We start from the raw sequence: 18,833 nt of genomic DNA on the forward strand, positions 1-18,833 counted from the left end.
TATCCAGGACAAGGTGGAAACTAACTGGCTACCTACTGGGAGAAGCTGCCTGGCCCGCAGGAAGGCGACGAGTAGCAAAAGGTAAGGTCCTCTATCTTAAAACGTAGGAACTGGCGGGCAAAAAGTCTTGGCTGAAGCCGAGAAGCCGGAAGCCGGTAGCCGGTAGCCGGTACCGTGCATCCATGTACAGCAATCAAACGACGCCCTCCTGCCACCACAGGTGTGCCTAAAAAGGTGTTGCGAAGATAGGAAACAGCTGTGGCTAGTTGGGTAGCTCCTCCCATCAGGACAGCCCAGGGTCTGAAACGAGGACACCAAACCATAAACAAAAGCAGGAACACTAAACCAAAAACAACCAAAGAGAAACTAATAGGCAGCTCACCTGAAGCAGCCAACAGGTGTCACTGCAGGGCGTGACACTATGCTGGCCAAATAAGTGGACAAGGTCAAAAACGCAATTCTAAAATATTAAAACGGAAAAAAAGGAATTTGGGAAAAAATAAAACACATTTCAAAGGGCCCTAAGAGTTTGTTAAAAATAAATGTTATATATTGTAAATCACACCACAAAATGATCTATAGCCATGTCAAATGATTGGTCCTACCCTAAAAGTATTTTGCACACCCATTTTTTCCAATTTGATCTTTTATTGGATCTTTTATTGGAGGTTTGTTACAAACACCAAACAATATTGTTGGTCATGCTGTGGAATAAAAACGTTTTGCTTGCATTATTTTGAATGCTTTGAAGAGCTATTTTCATAACCATATTCAATTCCACAAATTTATGTTTGTCACCAAAAGCTTATTATAAAAAATTTTAAAAATCGGATCGGACAGACTATTAAAAAATGGCATTGGAAGCCAACAAATGTGGATGGGGACATGGACACTTACACTTCAATACAGTGTCTTTGTCTTTCTGCACCAGAAGCTCTCTTGGTCACTGACCTCAGTCAAAGAAGCATACCATGCACTGTCATGACTATTCATCACTGTACTCCTGCTTTCATGTCACTTTAACACTCACATGTGACGCAAGCATAGCACCAGTTTGGACTGATTTTGGTTTCTTTTCAGGGACCAACTGTGACGTTCTTGTTAAGGTTTGGACCCCAGATGCAGAGTCAGAAAGCTCGTGGAGCAGTTCAAGTGTTTTTAAAAAGTAGCGTGCAAAATAGTTAGTCCACAAACAGAAGGCGATGGTGTTGGCAAAAAACAAACAGAGAGCAACACCATGAAGCAGTCAAAAAGTAGCCCAAGAGCTGGTTGGGTGGCTGGGAAGCACCCGGGCTAGCCTAGCTTAATACCTGTCCGTTTCTCTTGGAGATCAATAAAGTATCTATCGATCATCCCGTACAAAAAACTAAAAAATTAGCGATGCGAATAGCTGAGCAGGAGTCCATGTGTGGGTGACAAGCAGGATTCGGAACAAAGAACCAGCCACCCCCAGCTGCAAGCAGTCAGCTTAAATGGAGGGATGAGCCATCAGCCACAGGGGTGCCCGGGCTCCTTGACATCTGCAGGGAAAAGAACACACAGGCCAGGAGAAGAAAGGCAAACTACAACACAGTAAGGCCACTGCAGAAAGGTGGCAGAAAGAGCAGAGAAGCAGCAGTGGCTGGCAGGCCCACAATACGTCCTAAGAAAGGCTGCTGAGCAATATTCCCCAACTTTTGTGATTGTAGGTAAACGTGGAGCATCTGGTGGAGAAGATGAAGACGACGGTGAAGAGAGGACTCATTCTAAGGTCTGGATGGAAAACTTCTCAAAACAAAAATCTTGACACATTCATCATTGCCTGTCTTTTTTGTTGTTGTCCAGAAATGAGAAATGCAACGCCAACTACACCACAGATGTTCTCTTCAATCTATACTCAGAGGAGGGCAAGGGTGTCTTTGACTGTAGGAAGAATATACTGGGACACATGCAGCAGGTACGGCATCATGACATCATTCTGGGAATGCAGCAAACACTCTGCTGTGCGTCTAGGGGGGAACCCCCAGCCCCTTTGACAGGAATTTTGCCACCAAGATGGGGATCAAGTCCGTCTTGTGGCTGACTGACAAACTGAAGGAATGCTACCGACACGGTGAGGACGGAAAGACTCGCTCAAGTATTGATGATGTTCTCCTCACACTCATATATTTTTTATTTCTCACTTGAAATTTCGATTTCTAGGTCGCATCTTTGCCAATTCTCAAGATTCTGCTTGTGTGCTGGGCATGAGGAAGAGAGCTTTGATATTCCAGCCTCTGGCGGAGCTTAAAGAACAGGCCGACTTTGAGTACGTGTTTAGAGCAAGAAATGTCCACGTTGTCGTGCTTTTCAACAATCAGGTGTTTTCCACAATGTAGCCTTGACGCTGGACTTGAGACACTTTAAAAGCCCCACCCGGGACACGCTATGTTGTGTGTCTGCAACTTTTATGCTAACGAGCTGTGTGGCAGGTGGGCACCCTCTACAGGCAGTGTCACGACGCAATACGTACCCGGAACGCAATCGGTCCTGCGCATGCGTCACTTCCTCCTTTAGCTCATTTTTACGACAGCGCTTCTGCAACATCACGTGCTGTGGTAGTTATTATTTTTTACAAGTATGAAATAAATGGTCAATGACCGTACTTCATATACAGTATGTAATATGTTGTAAGTGACTCTTGTTAAAATACTTGGTTAGCTTTGGGATGTTTCTATCGTCTTGTGACATCCACCAAGCCTGAGCTACGTGAAAAGGTACAGAATGCACATAGTGCAGACGTAAACGTCATCGCCGCTACGTATAAACACGTAAATAGAATAAAACACATAAAATGCAGTTACATTTCAGTGTAAACCACCGTAAGTAGAGTGCAATGATGGATTCAGCGAGAGTTTCTTTTCTAAACGGAGAACTAGCATCCATCCAAACATCTTCTAGTAAATGCTTTGGGGTGTTATTTTTTCAGTGGCAAAAAAAAACAGAAAATAATTTATGGAACAAAGAAAAGAGGGCTTATTAATTGTCCAATTGCACTATGGATATGATATAAGAAAAAATGATTATGTTACTATTTGTCAAATTTCTATCTATCTTAATAACGTTTTGGGAGTGGAGTTGCTGTCGTAAAATAGATGTACGCCTCATGTGTATGCCAAAAAATAGGCTGACCGGATGAAGACACGTTCTGCACATGCGTGGAACCCAGTTGAACTGATTGTATTCCGGGTACGTATTGCACAGTGACAGGCAGGAAGATGCCTTAACATTTTAATACATTTCAATATGCCTCCTCTGTATGGATACAAAAATTAATCAAATACAAATATTTTCAATTTTCCTTATATTACATATTTACAGTGTTCCCTCGCTCCATCGCTGTTTCTCAGATTTTGTTTTGCGTCCAATTTTAGTGCTTTTTTTACAGGGTAAGGACACCGTTGCAGGCCGAGCCTGGCCCTTTAAGAAGAATTGCATTGTGGGAAGTTGAGTGTTGTAGTTCTGTGCTTTAGCAGGCAGCGGTGTCTCTCTCTTCTGTCTGCACCGCCCACTGTCTTCTGTGTCCTGATTGGCTGTAGACCATTGTCAGTCAATCTCCTTCTCGGCTACCAAATTCGCTAACCGTGTGAGCTGCTTGCTAACCGCCAAGACACTAAACAATAGAAGAAACAGAAGAAGCTAACCGCTAACCTAGTAGTTTGATCATTAAAATTCAAACGAACTTTGAACTTTGAGAGAGTTTAAAACAAGAGAGAAATGTGATAAAATGCCGGTGTGCTAAAAGTGTATAAAGTGCGTGGTGAGTGCTTTTACAGCATTAAAACATCAATCATTGGAAACAAATAAAGTTGGCTACTTTGCGAATTTCACTTATTGAGGACTATTTTGCGAACCTATCCCCAGCGTTAAAGGAGGGAACTCTGTATGTATTATTATAAATGAATTCATTTAATATAAATATTCAAATAATAATAATGATGAAATCTAAGATTAATAAGATTAATAAGATTAATATACTATCTATGAGACAAGACAGAAATTCACATAAGCTTCTCAGAGGTTACTCGGCGTGTCATTATGCCTAAAATAACATCTCTGTGCTAAGTGACATTGGTGCAAAATGGAGTAACTGGCTGGTGACCAGTCCAGGGTGTACCCTGCCTCTCGCCCAAACTCAGCTAGGATTTGACATTTTAATCCTTTCAATGTTTTTTTTGCCCTGTTTTTCTCCATAGACACCGTATTCCAAAAGAGCAATGGTGGCTAAAGTTGAGGCCCATCCAAAAAATCCTGGCCAAGTACGACATCGCCCTGGACACGTCCCTCATGGCTGAACTGGAGCACGTCATCAAGAAGACGGGCCAGGTTCCTCAGTAGTTTTAGCATGTTGTACATTCTGACCATCAGCTCTCAACATCACGCCTCTGCTGGCTCCATCTCTCAAAAAAGTGCCGCATAAATAAATGTTGTGGCGTAATGGAAATGAAGAGCTTCACAATAAACTATTCAAATCACACTGGTGTGTTTCATCGAAACAAAGACAACTGTACAAAAAATACCCCAATTGTGGGCTTCTTAAACATTCAGTCAAGACCAGTTACTCCTCGCAAAAGCTATTTCATTGAATTAAAAATGCACACTGTTTTAGTATACTTGATCTTGTTCATTGATGCATGACTACCATCCATCCATCCATCCATCTTCTACCGCTTATCCGAGATCGGGTCGCGGGGGCAACAGCCTAAGCAGGGAGGACCAGATTTTCCTCTCCCCAGCCACATCGTCCAGCTCCTCCCGGCGGATCCCGAGGTGTTCCCAGGCCAGTTGGGAAACATAGTCTCTCCAACGTGTCCTGGGTCCTCCCCGAAGCCTTCTACCGGTCGGACTTGCCCTGAACACCTCCCCAGGGAGGCGTCCGGGAGGCATCCTGACCAGATGCCCGAGCCACCTCATCTGGCTCCTCTCAATGCGGAGGAGCAGCGGTTCTACTCCGAGTCTCTCCTGGATGACAGTGCTTCTCACCTTATCTCTAAGGGAGAGCCCACCCATCCTACGGAGAAAACTCATTTCGACCGCTTGTACCCGCCATCTTGTCCTTTCGGTCATTACCCAAAGCTCATGACCATAGTTTAGGGTAGGACCGTAGATCGACGGTTAAATTGAGAGCTTTGCCTTTTGGCTCAGCTCTCTCTTCACCACAACAGACCGATGTAGAGTCTGCATCACTGCAGACGCTGCACCAATTCGCTTATCGATCTTGCGTTCCATCCTTCCCTCACACGTGAACAAGACCCCGAGGTACCTAAACTCCTCCACTTGGGGCAGGATCTCATCCTCGACCCGGAGATGGCACTCCACCCTTTTCCAGGCGAGAACCATGGACTCGGACTTGGAGGTGCTGATTCTCATCCCGGCCACTTCACACTCGGTTGTGAACCGATCCAGTGAAAGTTGAAGTTCACGGCTTGATGAAGCCAGCAGGACCACATCATCTGCAAAAAGCAGAGACCCAATCCTGCAGCCACCAAACCGGAACCCCTCAGAAATTCTGTCCATAAAAATAATGAACAGAATTGGTGACAAAGGGCAGCCCTGGCGGAGTCCAACCCTCACTGGAAACGGGTCCGACTTACTGCCGATTGTAGTGATATTATCAACACTTTTTCATACTTATAGTGGATGTTTGTGCAGCTTCCAAATTGTATTGTTGCTGCTGGAAGAGCATGGAATGTGTTATAGTGTATTATAGATTATGTATAACAGGTGACTATTGCTCAGGATGTTTTCTTCTCACCGCATAGAGCTTCCAATTTCTCAGCTTCAGTCTTATCAGGGTTTTTCAAAATGTATGTATGTATGTATGTATGTATGTATGTATGTATGTATGTATGTATGTATGTATGTATGTATGTATGTATGTATGTCGTGCCTGACTGACCAGTTATTAGTCCAAAAAATGCACATTCAAGCTGATATTATGTATATTTGGCCTTTATCATTTTCCAGCATAAAAATATCAACAAAAATGCAAATATAAGGCATTCAGAAAATCCATTCAAAGACATGTGACATGTAGTATTCTACACTGGTCACTAGGTGTCAGTAGTGTTACATTGAGACAATAGCCACCACAGCAAGTACTACAGTGTACACTAGTGAGGTCCTGATCCCATCTTCAGGATGAGGTTCGGCTGTATTTGGAAGATCTGATAATATCTGCTTCCGACACGAGATCGGGCCGATCCGGTTGCTGTATCACGTTGGTAACTCTGGGCCACAGTCCAACACGGCAAGTGCGGTAATGCGCCTCAAAGCTGGTTGCCACTCGACTCCCACCACCTGCAAGTAGAAGAAAAGGCAACACCACCGTGTAGACCTGCCCGCGGTGTACCGTGGTCGAGTTAGTTTCACGTTGGGCGATATGGACCAAAAGTGATATCCTGATATATTTAGGTTGAATATTGATTCACCATATACAGTATATCCCCATATTTTTTTTACACAAAGTGAGTTTAGACAAAGTCAAATTTAAATATGCGTGCAAAGTTGTTTTATTAAAATGTAAAAAAAAAAAAAAAAAAAGCTGCTGAAATAAAATAGTCTATTCTCTTTTTGAAATAAATATAGAAAAAGCGAAATATAATCAGACTTAATCACGCTGCACTCACGCTAGTCCCTCTGTAGCCGAGTTAGCGCCGTTAGCTCTTCCATCTTACGTTCCCCTTGATGGCAGACGGTAAACATGGTTTATACCGTCTTTTCCGCTTTCGGCGCTTCACTCCCGCTTTGCAGCCTCTCTTTCTCCGTATCTCCACGGGGATCTGCGGTCGCTCGGCGTGGCTCAAAGGTAACAGCTGCGCCCGAGTGTAAACAATGGAGCCGTCAATGAATGCGTCTCAAGCAAGCAAGAGGCAAGCTACAAACGTAACAAGATGAACATCCGCAGCTGCACACTTGTTTAAGGGGTCGGTATTGCACAAAAACAATAAGAAAGTACAAATAAAGCACTTTTAAACTCTAAAAACGCCGCAGAAAATACAGAGCTGCTGTAACTAGCTGCCACTTGGGCGGCGCCATCTTGAAACATGAGACCTCTGCATCATGCATTCATCCATTTTCTATGCCGCTTCTCCTCATTAGGGTCGCTGGAGCCTATCCCAGCTGACTTCGGGCGACAGGCGGGGTACACCAGCTTGTGGCCAGCCAATGGCAGGGCACATATAAACAAACAACCGTTCACACTCTCATTAGTCGCCAATTAACCTGTTTTTGGAATGTGGGAGGAAGCCGGAGTACCCGACGAAAACCCATGCACACAGAAATGCCCAAGGGAGAATCAAACCCATGTCTTCCCGATCTCCAGACTGTGACTATGTTGGCCAACATGATACCCACCAGAGCACCGTGCGGCCCACCTCTGCATCATATCCAGTCTATATCAATATGAACGATATGCTCGCTTTTGATATCGTGCTCAAAAGAAATATTGATATTTCAAAAATATCAATATCTCGCCCACCCCTGGCTGGCCGTGGCCACCATTGGCCATCTAGACATTTCAGGTATCTTATTGCCACCCCAATTAAAAATGTCTGGCTCCGCCACTGCTCGCACAGGAACTGCTTTTCTAACCGCTAGTTATTTATACTAGGGACCGTCAATAAATAACTATTACACTGAAGCGAATTTGTTAAAAAAAAAAGCCATATATTTTAATTCACACCACACATTGATCTATAACCATGTCAAATTACTAATCCTACATAAAAGTATTTTGCACGCTGATTTTTTCCAATTTTATCCTTTATTGGATCTTGTATTTGTCATAGTCTGATGCTGTGTGCTGCCATCTAACCATTTCTCATTGCAGCACACCTGCCTGCCTAGGGGAGGACTTCCTGTCACACCTGTGTTCAATCAGCGTTGGACTATTTAGCTCTTGCTTGTGGTTCAGTCATTTGCCAGATTGTCTCTTCATGTTAGGTAGCATGCTCTTGCTACCATTATCCTGGCCATGCTTAGCTCTCATAAGTACTTTAAGCTCTAGAACTTTTGTGCTACATTCTAGCAACCATCACAAGTTCTGCTGTTAAGCTTTTGCCCTTTTAATTATCGTACCTTGTTCGATAAATCTCATTTTTGCCTCATCTAGTTTTTGTCATCATTTTGCTACACGCTCTTTGTCAAGCGTTCCTAGTTTTGTAGATTTAGTTTTTGGTTGCTGTTAGTTTATCTACCTTGTTTTGTGTTTTGTATTTTGTATTTTGTTTTTTTCCTGCCTCAGGTTTTGTGCAGCGACCTCAGTTCTAGTTTTGCTATTTTGGTTTTTCTTCCTGCCTTGGAGTTTTTGTGCAGCGTCTTGTGTTTTTGTTTCCCGTGGCTGTGCCCGGGTTATGTTTTTGTTTTTGACTGTATTGTTTATTACACGACTAGGAGTATTAAACTCTTTTAACTTGCCACCGTTGTCTCTCTGCATTTTGGAGTCCAATCACACGGCGGTAAGCCACCACGTGACAGTATTGGATTAGGCAGCTGACTCACACAGGTTTGTAACAAAAGCCAAACAATATTGTTGGTCATGCTGTGGAATCAACAAGTACATTCAGCAATACTTTGCTTGCAGTATTTTTAATGCTTTCAAGAGCTATTTCCTTGCATGGTATAACTGCTGTTTTACCATGCACATGACAATAAAACTCTCTTGAATCTTGAATCTTGAAATTCATGTTTGTAACAAAGGCTTATTTAAAAAAAAGATCCGTATCAGATCGGCAAGACTGTTTAAAAAAAATAAATACAATTGATTGGAAGCCCAAAAAAATGTGTATGTGGGCATCCCTACTATACAGAAACTGAAAGTATAAGAGGAACAACAAGGATTCTATATTATGTCTTATTTTCTCTTATGTCTACTATATTGGCTAATAGGAGTGTAAAGGTGACAATAGGGGTGTTATTTCCTGTCTGGAGGGCTCTAATAAGTGTATTTAGAAGGTGCTAAACAGGTTTTCTATGCTCTAACTCCAAAAATATTCCATTTATAAAGGAGGAAGCCTGCTTGGCAGAAATGGATTTGTGATGGTCAGGTGTGGAAGACGTCATAAAGGAGGTCACACTGACCCGCGAGCATTCCCTAATGAAATTCTCTATAAGAGATATACGTAGACTTTCACCCCAGGGAATACGCCACATTTGCTCACTTTCTGAAACGAGCATCAAGAATAAAATGAAAGTCCTTGTGTGAGTACTCAGCCTGTTAGTCTTATATTATTTACTGATTTAGTATTTAATAAGCAAAAAAAACACTTATTATTGTATTATTCGAACAAAAAGGAAACGTTTGTCACAAGGAGAAAGTCGCCATAAAACACGCCAACACTTCCGCCTGGTGGTCAACATCAGGTACTGCATTATAGAATTCCGTGCAGGAAAATATGAAATTGACATTCATCTCATCCTCTCAACCTGACATTGGTTGGAGGGAAGAGCTGCTGCCTATACTGGTGTCAGTCATGAGGTGCTGGGTGACATTTAAGTATGTGGGTATATGGGACATTGCCAAGGAAGCCAATATGGAGCATGTGTAAATGATAGAACCTTGAGGCTGGTGGTGGTATCCTCACAGGTGTACTGGATGAAGGCGTGCTGCTGTTCCTTCTGGACGAGGAGCTGCGGGCGACACTTCTCACGAGCTCTACAACACGCTTTGCGATCTGCTTGACATCTGTCACGAGGAGAGCCCCCACAGCCATCTGTGTGCCGTCTACCTCTGTGAAATGGCCCAGGTTGTTTGTTTCCAGGATTTCAGTGAGCAGACAGACTGGTTATCGCTTCTTGCTGTGGCCTTTTTATTATTTGTCATAATTAACAGTAGGCCTGTGACGATAATCGACTAATCGAACGATTAAAAAATCAACAGGTCAAAGTTTGTTTCACGTGAAAATGCCTCTGCAGGTTATTTTTCTTCAAAACCTTTACTTTGTCGCAAAGTAAATGGTAGTGCTAGTGACATTTACTAACATTTTTACGCTTGAAAATGCAAATATAGGCCAAGAACATTTGCTGAAATATGAATTTTTTGCACTAATAGCAGGCTGTAGTCAACCACAAAATAGCAATCTTTTATTAAGACATTTTTGAGAAACAGCGATGAGGAGGCAGCAATGCTCCAACCGAGATGGAGTGCGGGATGAATGTGTTTTGTAGTCCAGGCATTGATGAAAGTCCCATTTTTAGTGTCTACATTTCTGATAGCGCCATATTTTGTTTAAATGCAAGCATCATTGTGACGCGTTTACCTCGCTGTTGGGAAGGAAGTACTGCATGAGCGAGCACTAATTAGATGGAATGGTTTACATCATCTAGGTGATGTTTGGTGGGCCAGGTGTGGCCCACAGACCGCCTGGTTCGGGCCAAGTATCTTTTTATACATGTGTCCATTAGTTGTGTTTTTTGGCCATCGTTTGCCATATTGCGGATTGACTACAGTATTATTTTTAATGGGAAGGTTGAGTCGTTGAGATTCACTCAGTTGCTTCAAGATAGGATTTCTTAACAGTCAATTCCACACCTTTTTCTTTATCAATGAACTGATTGATTATCCCTAGTGCTATGTCATGTTCACATGTGTCTAATTTGCCACTATAGCCTCTGAAAGCTTTGGAAGATCATCAGCTTGCTGTCAAACTTTCCCGCCAACTTGCCGACACCCTGGGAGGTGTGAGCTCCCTCTGTCAGTCAGCCAGCCTCCTCTTGGAAATGGGCGCCACGGAACTGACTTTGGTAATGCCCTTAGAACTGAAATTATGTTTTCAGGCCCAGATTGAACAAGCAGAGAAAATTGCTTCCGATACCATCAGCGAGGGACCTTCCTCTCTCTCCCTGCTGCTCGTTCTACTGAGAGCTCAGTATTGTTACAGCACAGGACAGGTACAGTCAGTCACAATTGTCACTTTAGAAGCTTAGAATGTATTTTTACAATCACATTTGCAGGTGTCTCGTGGGGTGGCGTATCTGTGTGCCGCGCTGAAAGAGGCCAATGAGCAGAGGCATTGTCGGAGTTGGTATTTACTGCGAGCTCAAGCCCTTGAGCTCTGCAGCTCCTACCTGAGTTTGGACACAAGTTCACTGCCACAAAGCCAGCGGAGCTGCATCACACAGCATGGTGCACTATAAGGCTCAAACGCCCGACCTTGAACGGTTCAGCTCTATCAAAGTTTCCAAAGCCCAGATGCTGCCTTATATGAAAGCCTCAAGCTCCTCAGCGGCCTGCTGCTCACTTTAGTGGGGAAATGCTTACATGGACCCAATGGAAATGGCTCAGATTGACAACGGTATGTTTAACACAAGACAAGCAAAAAATACAAAAATGAATCCAGACATTATTTGTCTCTTTCCTTCCATCATTTAACAGGAAGCAACCTTGTCGTGTTGTGCAAAGAAAATGGTTGTGCTGAGGAACCAGCTGTGGTGCTGTCAGTGATGCCAGACTCCAGTGCCAAGAAGCTCTCAAACTGGCCATCAAGCTGCAAGCGCTCAGCCAGTAAGTGCACGTCCACCTTCAACAATTTAGTTGGACACGTCCTCAAGGACCTACTACCTCTCCCACCAACGGCTGCATACTGAAAAATCAAAGGACGCAGGGGGCCACTTTGATATTAATTTTCGCCATAATTTCCGGTGTATAAGCTGCTACTTTTTTCTTAAACTTTCAACCCTGCGGCTTATGCAGCGGTGCGGCTAAATTCAAATCTCATGACATCTCCTTTACCTCAGAACTACAGTTTGTTTAAATACTGTGCCGCCTGCGAGTCAGTGAGTAAACGATAGCTCTTTCTTTGGCAGGAGCCAATCACGAGCTATCAGTGCACTCATGACCAGCTTGTCAACCCAAAGGAAATCATTATACGTACTGTATATACACCCGGATAATAACATAACACGGTGTCATCTTACAAAGAACACTTTGCTAACACTAAATTCATCACACAGCAACTCAACACCCATTCCGTTAGCACTGTTATTCTTGTATTGTAGTATTTTTTGTTTGTGACTTATGATTTTGTTGTGTGTTTTATATTGTACTTCAGTGTGAGTGAATTTTTATAAGCCATGTTGGAAGGCAAATTTCTGTTCTATGGAACAGACAAAGTTCTATTGTAAAGCATTGCATCTGAGCAACACATTCATTGGGGTGCTGAAATGACGTCGGCCTTCCTCTGGGCTTTGGGCTCTGGGTCCCCTGGCTCCCTCTATTGGACAGAGGCAGCAGTTCAGCGCCATCCACCATTTTCTATGCTCCTCCAATGAAATGGTTTTCTCAAATGAAATGCATTATGGGGATACTTTAAAAACATTTTTTTCATTTTAAACTTGTATTGGTACATGTTTGTATATTTCTGAGGTGTAACCTTTGAGTTTTGAGTTACTGTGTGATGATTTTAGCATTCTTTGTAAGATGACACCGTGAGTCAGACTGTTCTATTGACTAAGGACCTGCAATTTCCAATGGGTTGACAAGCTGGTCATGAGTTTATTCACAGCTCACGATTGGCTCCTGTCAAATAAAGAGCTGACTGGTCCTCACGGGTCGTGTGCGCCACAATATGCCATTTTATGACGTGGACACGTGCGTCTTATGTGTGTACACATCCGTTTTTCTACTATGAGAATATTCCATGCATTAATAAGGAATCCTACGTGGTGGAAATGAACCTATCACGGTGGAGTCTGGAAGCAATGAACCACCATAAACCAAATTCAAAAAGCAACTAGATCAAACTCACGGGCACAATCATCCCCACGGTTCCAACCAAAGGTTTTGCATAGTTTTGTTGTTGTGACGTGCATGTGTTGCTGTGGGCTGAAAAGCTGCTGTTGTCCTCTGCGTCATGTGCACTTCTGGACACGTCAGTTTCATGGGTCACGACGTAGACGTACGCTTCCTTGACAGCCGGGTGGTCCTGAAGCGTCCCATGAGAGCTGCCTCCCTGCTCATCGGGTGCAGCAGCGCCACTCTGGCCGTTCGGGGGGATCAGGAGGGACAAGGCATCATCCTCAATTACCTCATAGCGGGCTGGTGAGATGCTTTCTGTAGTTTTTTTTAAAACATTAAGCATTTATTTGCATCAAAAATGGCATACATCTGGCTTGATTTCATTCCACAGCCCCTTTGTTTTGGGAAACCTGTGAGATGTAACCGATCGAGACATCGACCGCTTTGCTAAAGCCTAGTTGGAATCCTGGTTGTCATCTGAATGTGGAAGCGCCCTGCTGGACAACATGGGCTCTTCTCGGCAGGCCACACACCTAAAACACCTCATTGGCGCCGCACCTGTGGTCTATGGCCTACCAGTCCATCTGCAGTAGCGCAACTCAGCCTGCTACAGCTCACATATTTCATTTTCTTCCTTTTTTATTGTAAAGTACTGCATTTTTTTTATTTATAACAACTGTTAACAGTGAGTGGTTATAACATCTTTACAGAGCATTTTATTGCACTTTTTAATTGACAAACGCTTGCTTGGTCTGTGCCACAAACAGTCATTTCAGTGCGATACTAATATTTAGTGTAATACCACACAACACATAGTATTTAAATCCATATTATCATGACTTTGAACGTTGTTTTTGCAGGATAGGGCTTTCACAAGTACACATGTTGTCATATCGACTTGTATGCATTTTTAATAGTTTTATTCAAGAAATAAAGCGACATACAAACCTATTTGATTCATTTTTAGACTTACATTGAAAGGATTTGTGCAGTCTTGTGCTGTGAGTACTCTACGGTCCGCTAGGGTGCGATCTCGCATGTCTGCGTTCAGTCTTTGAACCGGAAGCAAACATAAGAGCGTGACGTCACACCCAACATGGCGGTTAATCTCACGGACTTGTCTCTGCCTCAGCTAGAGGGTCTTAAAAGCCAATTAGATCAGGTGAATCTGCTCTTTCGTGTAGTTTAAGTTCGACTGAAGCGTAATTGTGCGTTTTATTGTGGTTACAACGTAAAGCTGCACACATTGCGGTGCGTTTTTCGAAGTAGTGTGCACGTGCTGTACGACAACATTAGCCTCCCCAGAAGCGCTAGTGTGACGCTAAATGCAGCACGTTATTACTGCCTACGGCAGTATAGTATGGCATTGTGTTTTATCTGTGATTATTTGGGTTTGCAGGAGATTGAGTTCCTGACGTCCTCAATAGGTCAACTCAAAGTCGTCCAGACCAAATACGTCGAAGCAAAAGATAGTTTGAATGCGCTCAACCAAAACAATCAAGGTAAGCCATCTTTTCCAAGGAAGACGAGATCTGAGCCATCTCAACATTGCACAACCGCAAGTTGTACTTTTTTACTTGGCATGTCTGGAAAAGTGACTTCGTTGTCTTTGTTCTCGTGCAGGTAAACAACTACTGGTTCCACTTACAAGTTCTGTATCCTTTACATCTGGAGTTCATCAGATGAACAGATCTAATGATCGTGTTTGACTTTGGAACGATTGGATGACTAGATCCCTCTTGCGTTTACAATTGATCCCCGCTTCTTTTTAATCAAAACATTTTCTATTTGTGGCAATTTTGTGCTTCTAATCTCCATAATTAGGTTGTTTGTTGGTAGAATAAATGACATTGATAAAGCTTAAATTATACAGAAAGTACTCAGAGGCAAAGTTGGTTTATGTGCAGTCAATCAGCGTGATATTCATTTACAAGTGGAACACACAATGTAACTACTGTAACCCGCCCTGTTTCGCACCGCCCGCACAGGACCTTGTAATGGGAGGCGAGAGCGCTGACCAAACGGCCAAAAGCCCGGACTGTCGACCGTGTGTTCAGCGCAGCTCTCAAGGCAGAGGGAGTGAGGTTTACCAACGTACACTTGCACAGCCTCACAGGCTGGCATCCGGTGGAACACAGTGTAACTACACCACACGGATTATGCAGGTATCAAAATAGATGCTCGCACATTACATGCAAAACAATACTATTTTAAACTCATGCCACAAGGCATGCCTTGTGGGTAGCAGGCTAGGAAACCTTAAAGCCTTGGCGGAGGTCTGCTCTTTACATTGGGATTACTTTGTGGACCAGGCATTTCTAGTGATCTCTGATGTTGGGAACTTTGACGGATGCATCGCCCTTAACGTGACCTTGTATAGATGTATGTGCCCGGCACGTTGAATGATGTGGAGCATGTCTTAGTGGATGTGGGCACAGGATATTATGTTGAAAAGGTAAGCAGGTGTATTCCAAACACCATCTGTCCAATTGAGTGATGCCTGTGTCTCTAAATGTAGAATGTATCATCCCTGTGTCTCCAAATGTAGAATGTATCCGATTCCAAGGCTTTCTTCAAACGGAAAATAGATTTCCTGACAAAGCAGATAGAGAAAATTCAGCCCGCACTTCAGGAGAAACATGCCATGAAACAAGGTGAGTCTGTCACGTAAGACGTGTGTTTATATTTGTTTTGATGTGGTCTGGTGTGCTTTGCAGCTGTGCTAGAAGTGATGAACGTAAAGATCCAGCAGCTGCAACAAAGCGGGCAGGCATTCAGCACCAAGGCTTAACCCATCATGACATCTCTTGAAATTAAAGCAAAGAAACTAAACAACCAAAGTGTCCTTCATTAACATATCATTAACATATCATTAACATAATGACGTCTCCTTACAGCATTTCTTTGGGGGGGGTTATTTAGTTAGAACTTTTTTGGAACTGCAGGTGGAACGTTGAAATGTGAGTGTACACTCGTATTTCTGACTTGTTTGATTTAGGAATTAAGATTGCTCCAATGAGAAAGGAAGGAATGTGTCAAATAAAATGTAAGAAAATCATCTCTGGTGAAAAAGCCCCGCCCCCTCATTGATGTAATCCTGTTGACAAACAGGCAGGCTCCTTGGCGGAGGTAAAAGTGTGAAGTATAATAGTACAGCCTTTGAAAGTCAGTGACGTGACCGAGCAGAGGGGGCTCAGTCATTGGTGACGTCATAGTCCCAAGATCGGCCCCGGTAAAGATAAAATAAATCTAGTTTACAGCCAGGATTGAATTAAAGTGCGTAGTCTGGATTTGACACAGTGCTGTGTGTGTTACACGATGTTTTGTTGTAGAATAGCAAGGTTTTATGTGGCAGGAATCACATGTCACACATTCTGTGCACATCTTTTCATCTGAGTGACAGCAACTCTCCTTGTTCATACAACGTAACAAGATAAAAACATGGCATCCAAAGAAAAGCGCAGAAGTGTGCTTGTACATGAAGCGATTGGGGGGAGAGAGGATCCTGGGGCCCACTTTGAGACAATAATGAGGTGGCTGATGGCTTATGGAATAAAGTGGCACGGCTGCGCTGGCTATGGTAGTCTGCAGAGGATATTTTGTTTGTGTGGATGAACATTTGCACACTTTACATAAGCAATGAACACCAAGTTACTCTTCGCTGGTTTTGCTATACTGTAGTGTGGTGCTCTTGCACTCAATGGCCACTAGAGGGCGCCAGAAAAAACGGAAATCCAACCAGGATTTCAGTGAACTTTATTTTGGATTTATCATGTTTACCTCATAGAAGTAATGCTCACTAAAATGTATCGAATGAATATTGTGTCTCATTTGATGAACCGTTTTGATACCGATCCCACACGTCCGTAACAGGACAAAATGCATTCTATGTACAACCAAACCTCTGCAGATTTGGAACAACAAATAAAGTGGCTATTATGCGGGACGTGCATGTAGTCTGTTTTTACGGATTTTAGTCTCTAGCGCATGCTGCTTAAATCACAGAAACTGAGTAATCCTTTCTGTATTAATGCCCATATCAACAAAATACAGCACGTCACCAGCGTAATATCAGTAAAATGCAATCATATAATTGTCTATAATATTAAAAATTAGGTCAGACTGACAGGAACAACTGGTCACACGGAATTAGCTTGGTGTCTTCCTGGGAGAAATGGCAGAAGCAGCATGATGACAATGACGATGACAGTATCCTGCTGTATATCAGTGTTGTGCAGTCAGGGCCAGCACGAGCACTAACTTACATTTGCAACTTGAATGATCATATTTCTTGTATGAAATTGTGTTAAATTATTCCCAACAGCCAGTTTGTCCAATCAGATTTCAGCTTCTCAAAGGAAAAGGCCCACACGAGAAGAAGAGTGAGAAAAGAACTCCTGCATCGGTGGTCGACCTGGCAAAGGATTCGGCCAAAGCAACCACAGCTGCTCCTCCAGAATCCCCAACTCAGGTTTCAGATGCAGCGGCTCCTCCCTCATCTTCACCACAGGCCTGGCACCCACCTGCTGCATCCACACCCCCCAGGGATGCTTCCTACTGTTGCTGACCATCGTGAAAGCTTGGTGAAATCAGGGATTAAAATGGTTCCCCTCACTCCAGACATGGCAAGATCTTGGATTCTATCCTCAAAAGAGAACAAGAACAGAACAAGACAAAGCGACTTCCCAAGCCTTTTTCACAAGTCACTTTTTCTTGCTCTGATGGTTGATTTATTATTCATTTAAATTAGGGATGCTGCCGATTTGGACACCGATCATCCATGAGCGAGATTGGACAATACGGATACAGATCACATGGATTAATTATACAGTTTCAATTGATTTATGAAGAGTGTTATTGGCCAAGGATGTCATTAGACAATTTCAAGGGCGCCTGGCAAATAGGTAATTATTTCAAAATAATCTTATGAGCAGATTTTTTTTTGGAGTGGGTGGGGTTCTATTTGTGTTTTATTCACGACTGGCAACATTTAAAGTGTACGCTGCTTTATTTACCAAGCACATCTCCACTCACACAGTGTGGCCACCGTCTTCATGCTATTATATGGTCATTTGTCATTATGACTGCTGTCATAGTATCACCAGCGTAAGGCTGGACACACCATGCGTTTGTTCGTTAAACCACACACAAATTTGAGGACAAGACATGATTAGTATCATGACAACAAGAGAGCAAAGTTGTTCAGTTACTACGTACCCCCATGAACGTGATGCCCGACCACGTGTTTTTTACGGAAATCGTCTGATCCTAATCGGTAGCGATCGATCGGTGCATCCCTAATTTAAATAGTAAATTAAATGAGGGAATCCGGTGTCAGAGACGTTATTACTATTATTTTTTAAAAGCCAGTTATTTTAACATAAAATTCAGTCTTTTTACTTTTTAATGGACATCTTTGGTGTTGTATATATATATATATATATATATATATATATATATATATATATATATATATATACATATATATATATATATATATATATAGTGAGAGCCCAACCATAACTGCTTAATGGGAGGGTGAGGTAGTTGCTACACAAGTCATATTTACATTTTCCAAAGCCTTCCCTTATGTTACAAATGCATTTTAATGTGAGCTCATTTAGGTTTTAATTTCTGTATACGTTAACCTCTATAATATACAGTATGTAACTATATTTACAAAAAGAACTGCATAGTTAAGCCTCCCCTCCTCCAGGGGGAACTTGGGAGAGTCCAATCAGGGTGATGACATGCACCTGGCCTGCACTCACATGGGCCCGCTGCCATGCTTGTGCCCAACCAATCACCTCAAAGAAAGGAGAAACTGATGAGACATTAGAAACAACCAATAACTTCTATGTGGAAAACTAACTAATTAAGGATCCAATCATTAGCAGTTAACAAAGATTAGTTGGCAAATAAATCTAATATAAATAAAGGACTAACCAAAATGCCATAAGAAAGTAGATACATTGTACACAGCGTGTAGGCGCAGCATACACCTGATCAGTGAGGGAGGGTTGGCAGCTCACTCACAGTGTCAACTGAATGTTCCTCGTTTTAGTACTTTGAGGAGCAG

General features: G+C 42.8%; 2 protein-coding genes across 6 annotated transcripts in view; both read left to right on the plus strand.

Annotated features, from left to right (window-relative positions):
* pfkmb (phosphofructokinase, muscle b) overlaps nt 1-4,476 on the plus strand; it is a 15,972-nt gene extending 11,496 nt beyond the window's left edge. For both annotated transcript variants that reach the window (XM_054785238.1, XM_054785239.1), the window contains 5 exons: nt 1,689-1,750; nt 1,825-1,936; nt 1,993-2,092; nt 2,182-2,287; nt 4,215-4,476. In XM_054785238.1, coding sequence (XP_054641213.1) covers nt 1,689-1,750; nt 1,825-1,936; nt 1,993-2,092; nt 2,182-2,287; nt 4,215-4,356 — 522 coding nt within the window. In that variant the 3' untranslated portion in view covers nt 4,357-4,476. The remainder of the gene's footprint in view (nt 1-1,688; nt 1,751-1,824; nt 1,937-1,992; nt 2,093-2,181; nt 2,288-4,214) is intronic.
* A 5,124-nt stretch (nt 4,477-9,600) lies between these two features.
* On the plus strand, nt 9,601-18,159 carry LOC129186716 (prefoldin subunit 5-like). Of its 4 annotated transcripts, XM_054785240.1 has the most exons (10): nt 9,601-10,908; nt 10,972-11,312; nt 11,393-11,521; nt 12,893-13,057; nt 13,146-13,916; nt 14,154-14,256; nt 14,378-14,409; nt 15,135-15,209; nt 15,303-15,408; nt 17,096-18,148. In XM_054785240.1, the coding sequence occupies exons 5-10, from the start codon at nt 13,851-13,853 to the stop codon at nt 17,497-17,499; spliced, it is 786 nt and encodes a 261-aa protein (XP_054641215.1). In that variant the 5' UTR covers nt 9,601-10,908; nt 10,972-11,312; nt 11,393-11,521; nt 12,893-13,057; nt 13,146-13,850; the 3' UTR covers nt 17,500-18,148. The 4 variants fall into 4 exon arrangements, with proteins under 4 accessions (XP_054641215.1, XP_054641217.1, XP_054641216.1 ...); XM_054785242.1 differs by lacking the exons at nt 9,601-10,908; nt 10,972-11,312; nt 11,393-11,521; nt 12,893-13,057; nt 17,096-18,148 and adding an exon at nt 15,472-15,672 and having other exon boundaries at nt 13,691-13,916; XM_054785241.1 differs by lacking the exons at nt 9,601-10,908; nt 10,972-11,312; nt 11,393-11,521; ... (1 more) ...; nt 14,378-14,409; nt 15,135-15,209 and adding an exon at nt 14,743-14,919 and having other exon boundaries at nt 13,871-13,916; nt 17,096-18,159.
* The last annotated feature ends 674 nt before the right edge of the window (nt 18,160-18,833 follow it).

This window comes from Dunckerocampus dactyliophorus, chromosome 8, assembly GCF_027744805.1.
Source record: "Dunckerocampus dactyliophorus isolate RoL2022-P2 chromosome 8, RoL_Ddac_1.1, whole genome shotgun sequence".
NCBI lineage: Eukaryota > Metazoa > Chordata > Actinopteri > Syngnathiformes > Syngnathidae > Dunckerocampus > Dunckerocampus dactyliophorus.

Bases quoted from the DNA above. Each gene is read 5' to 3' on its own strand.
- LOC129186716 (XM_054785240.1), top strand. From the start codon at position 13,851: ATGGCGGTTAATCTCACGGACTTGTCTCTGCCTCAGCTAGAGGGTCTT. The intron at 15,210-15,302 runs GTAAGCAGGTGT...CTCCAAATGTAG, and splicing joins CAGGATATTATGTTGAAAAG to AATGTATCCGATTCCAAGGC. The intron at 15,409-17,095 runs GTGAGTCTGTCA...TTGTCCAATCAG, and splicing joins GAAACATGCCATGAAACAAG to ATTTCAGCTTCTCAAAGGAA.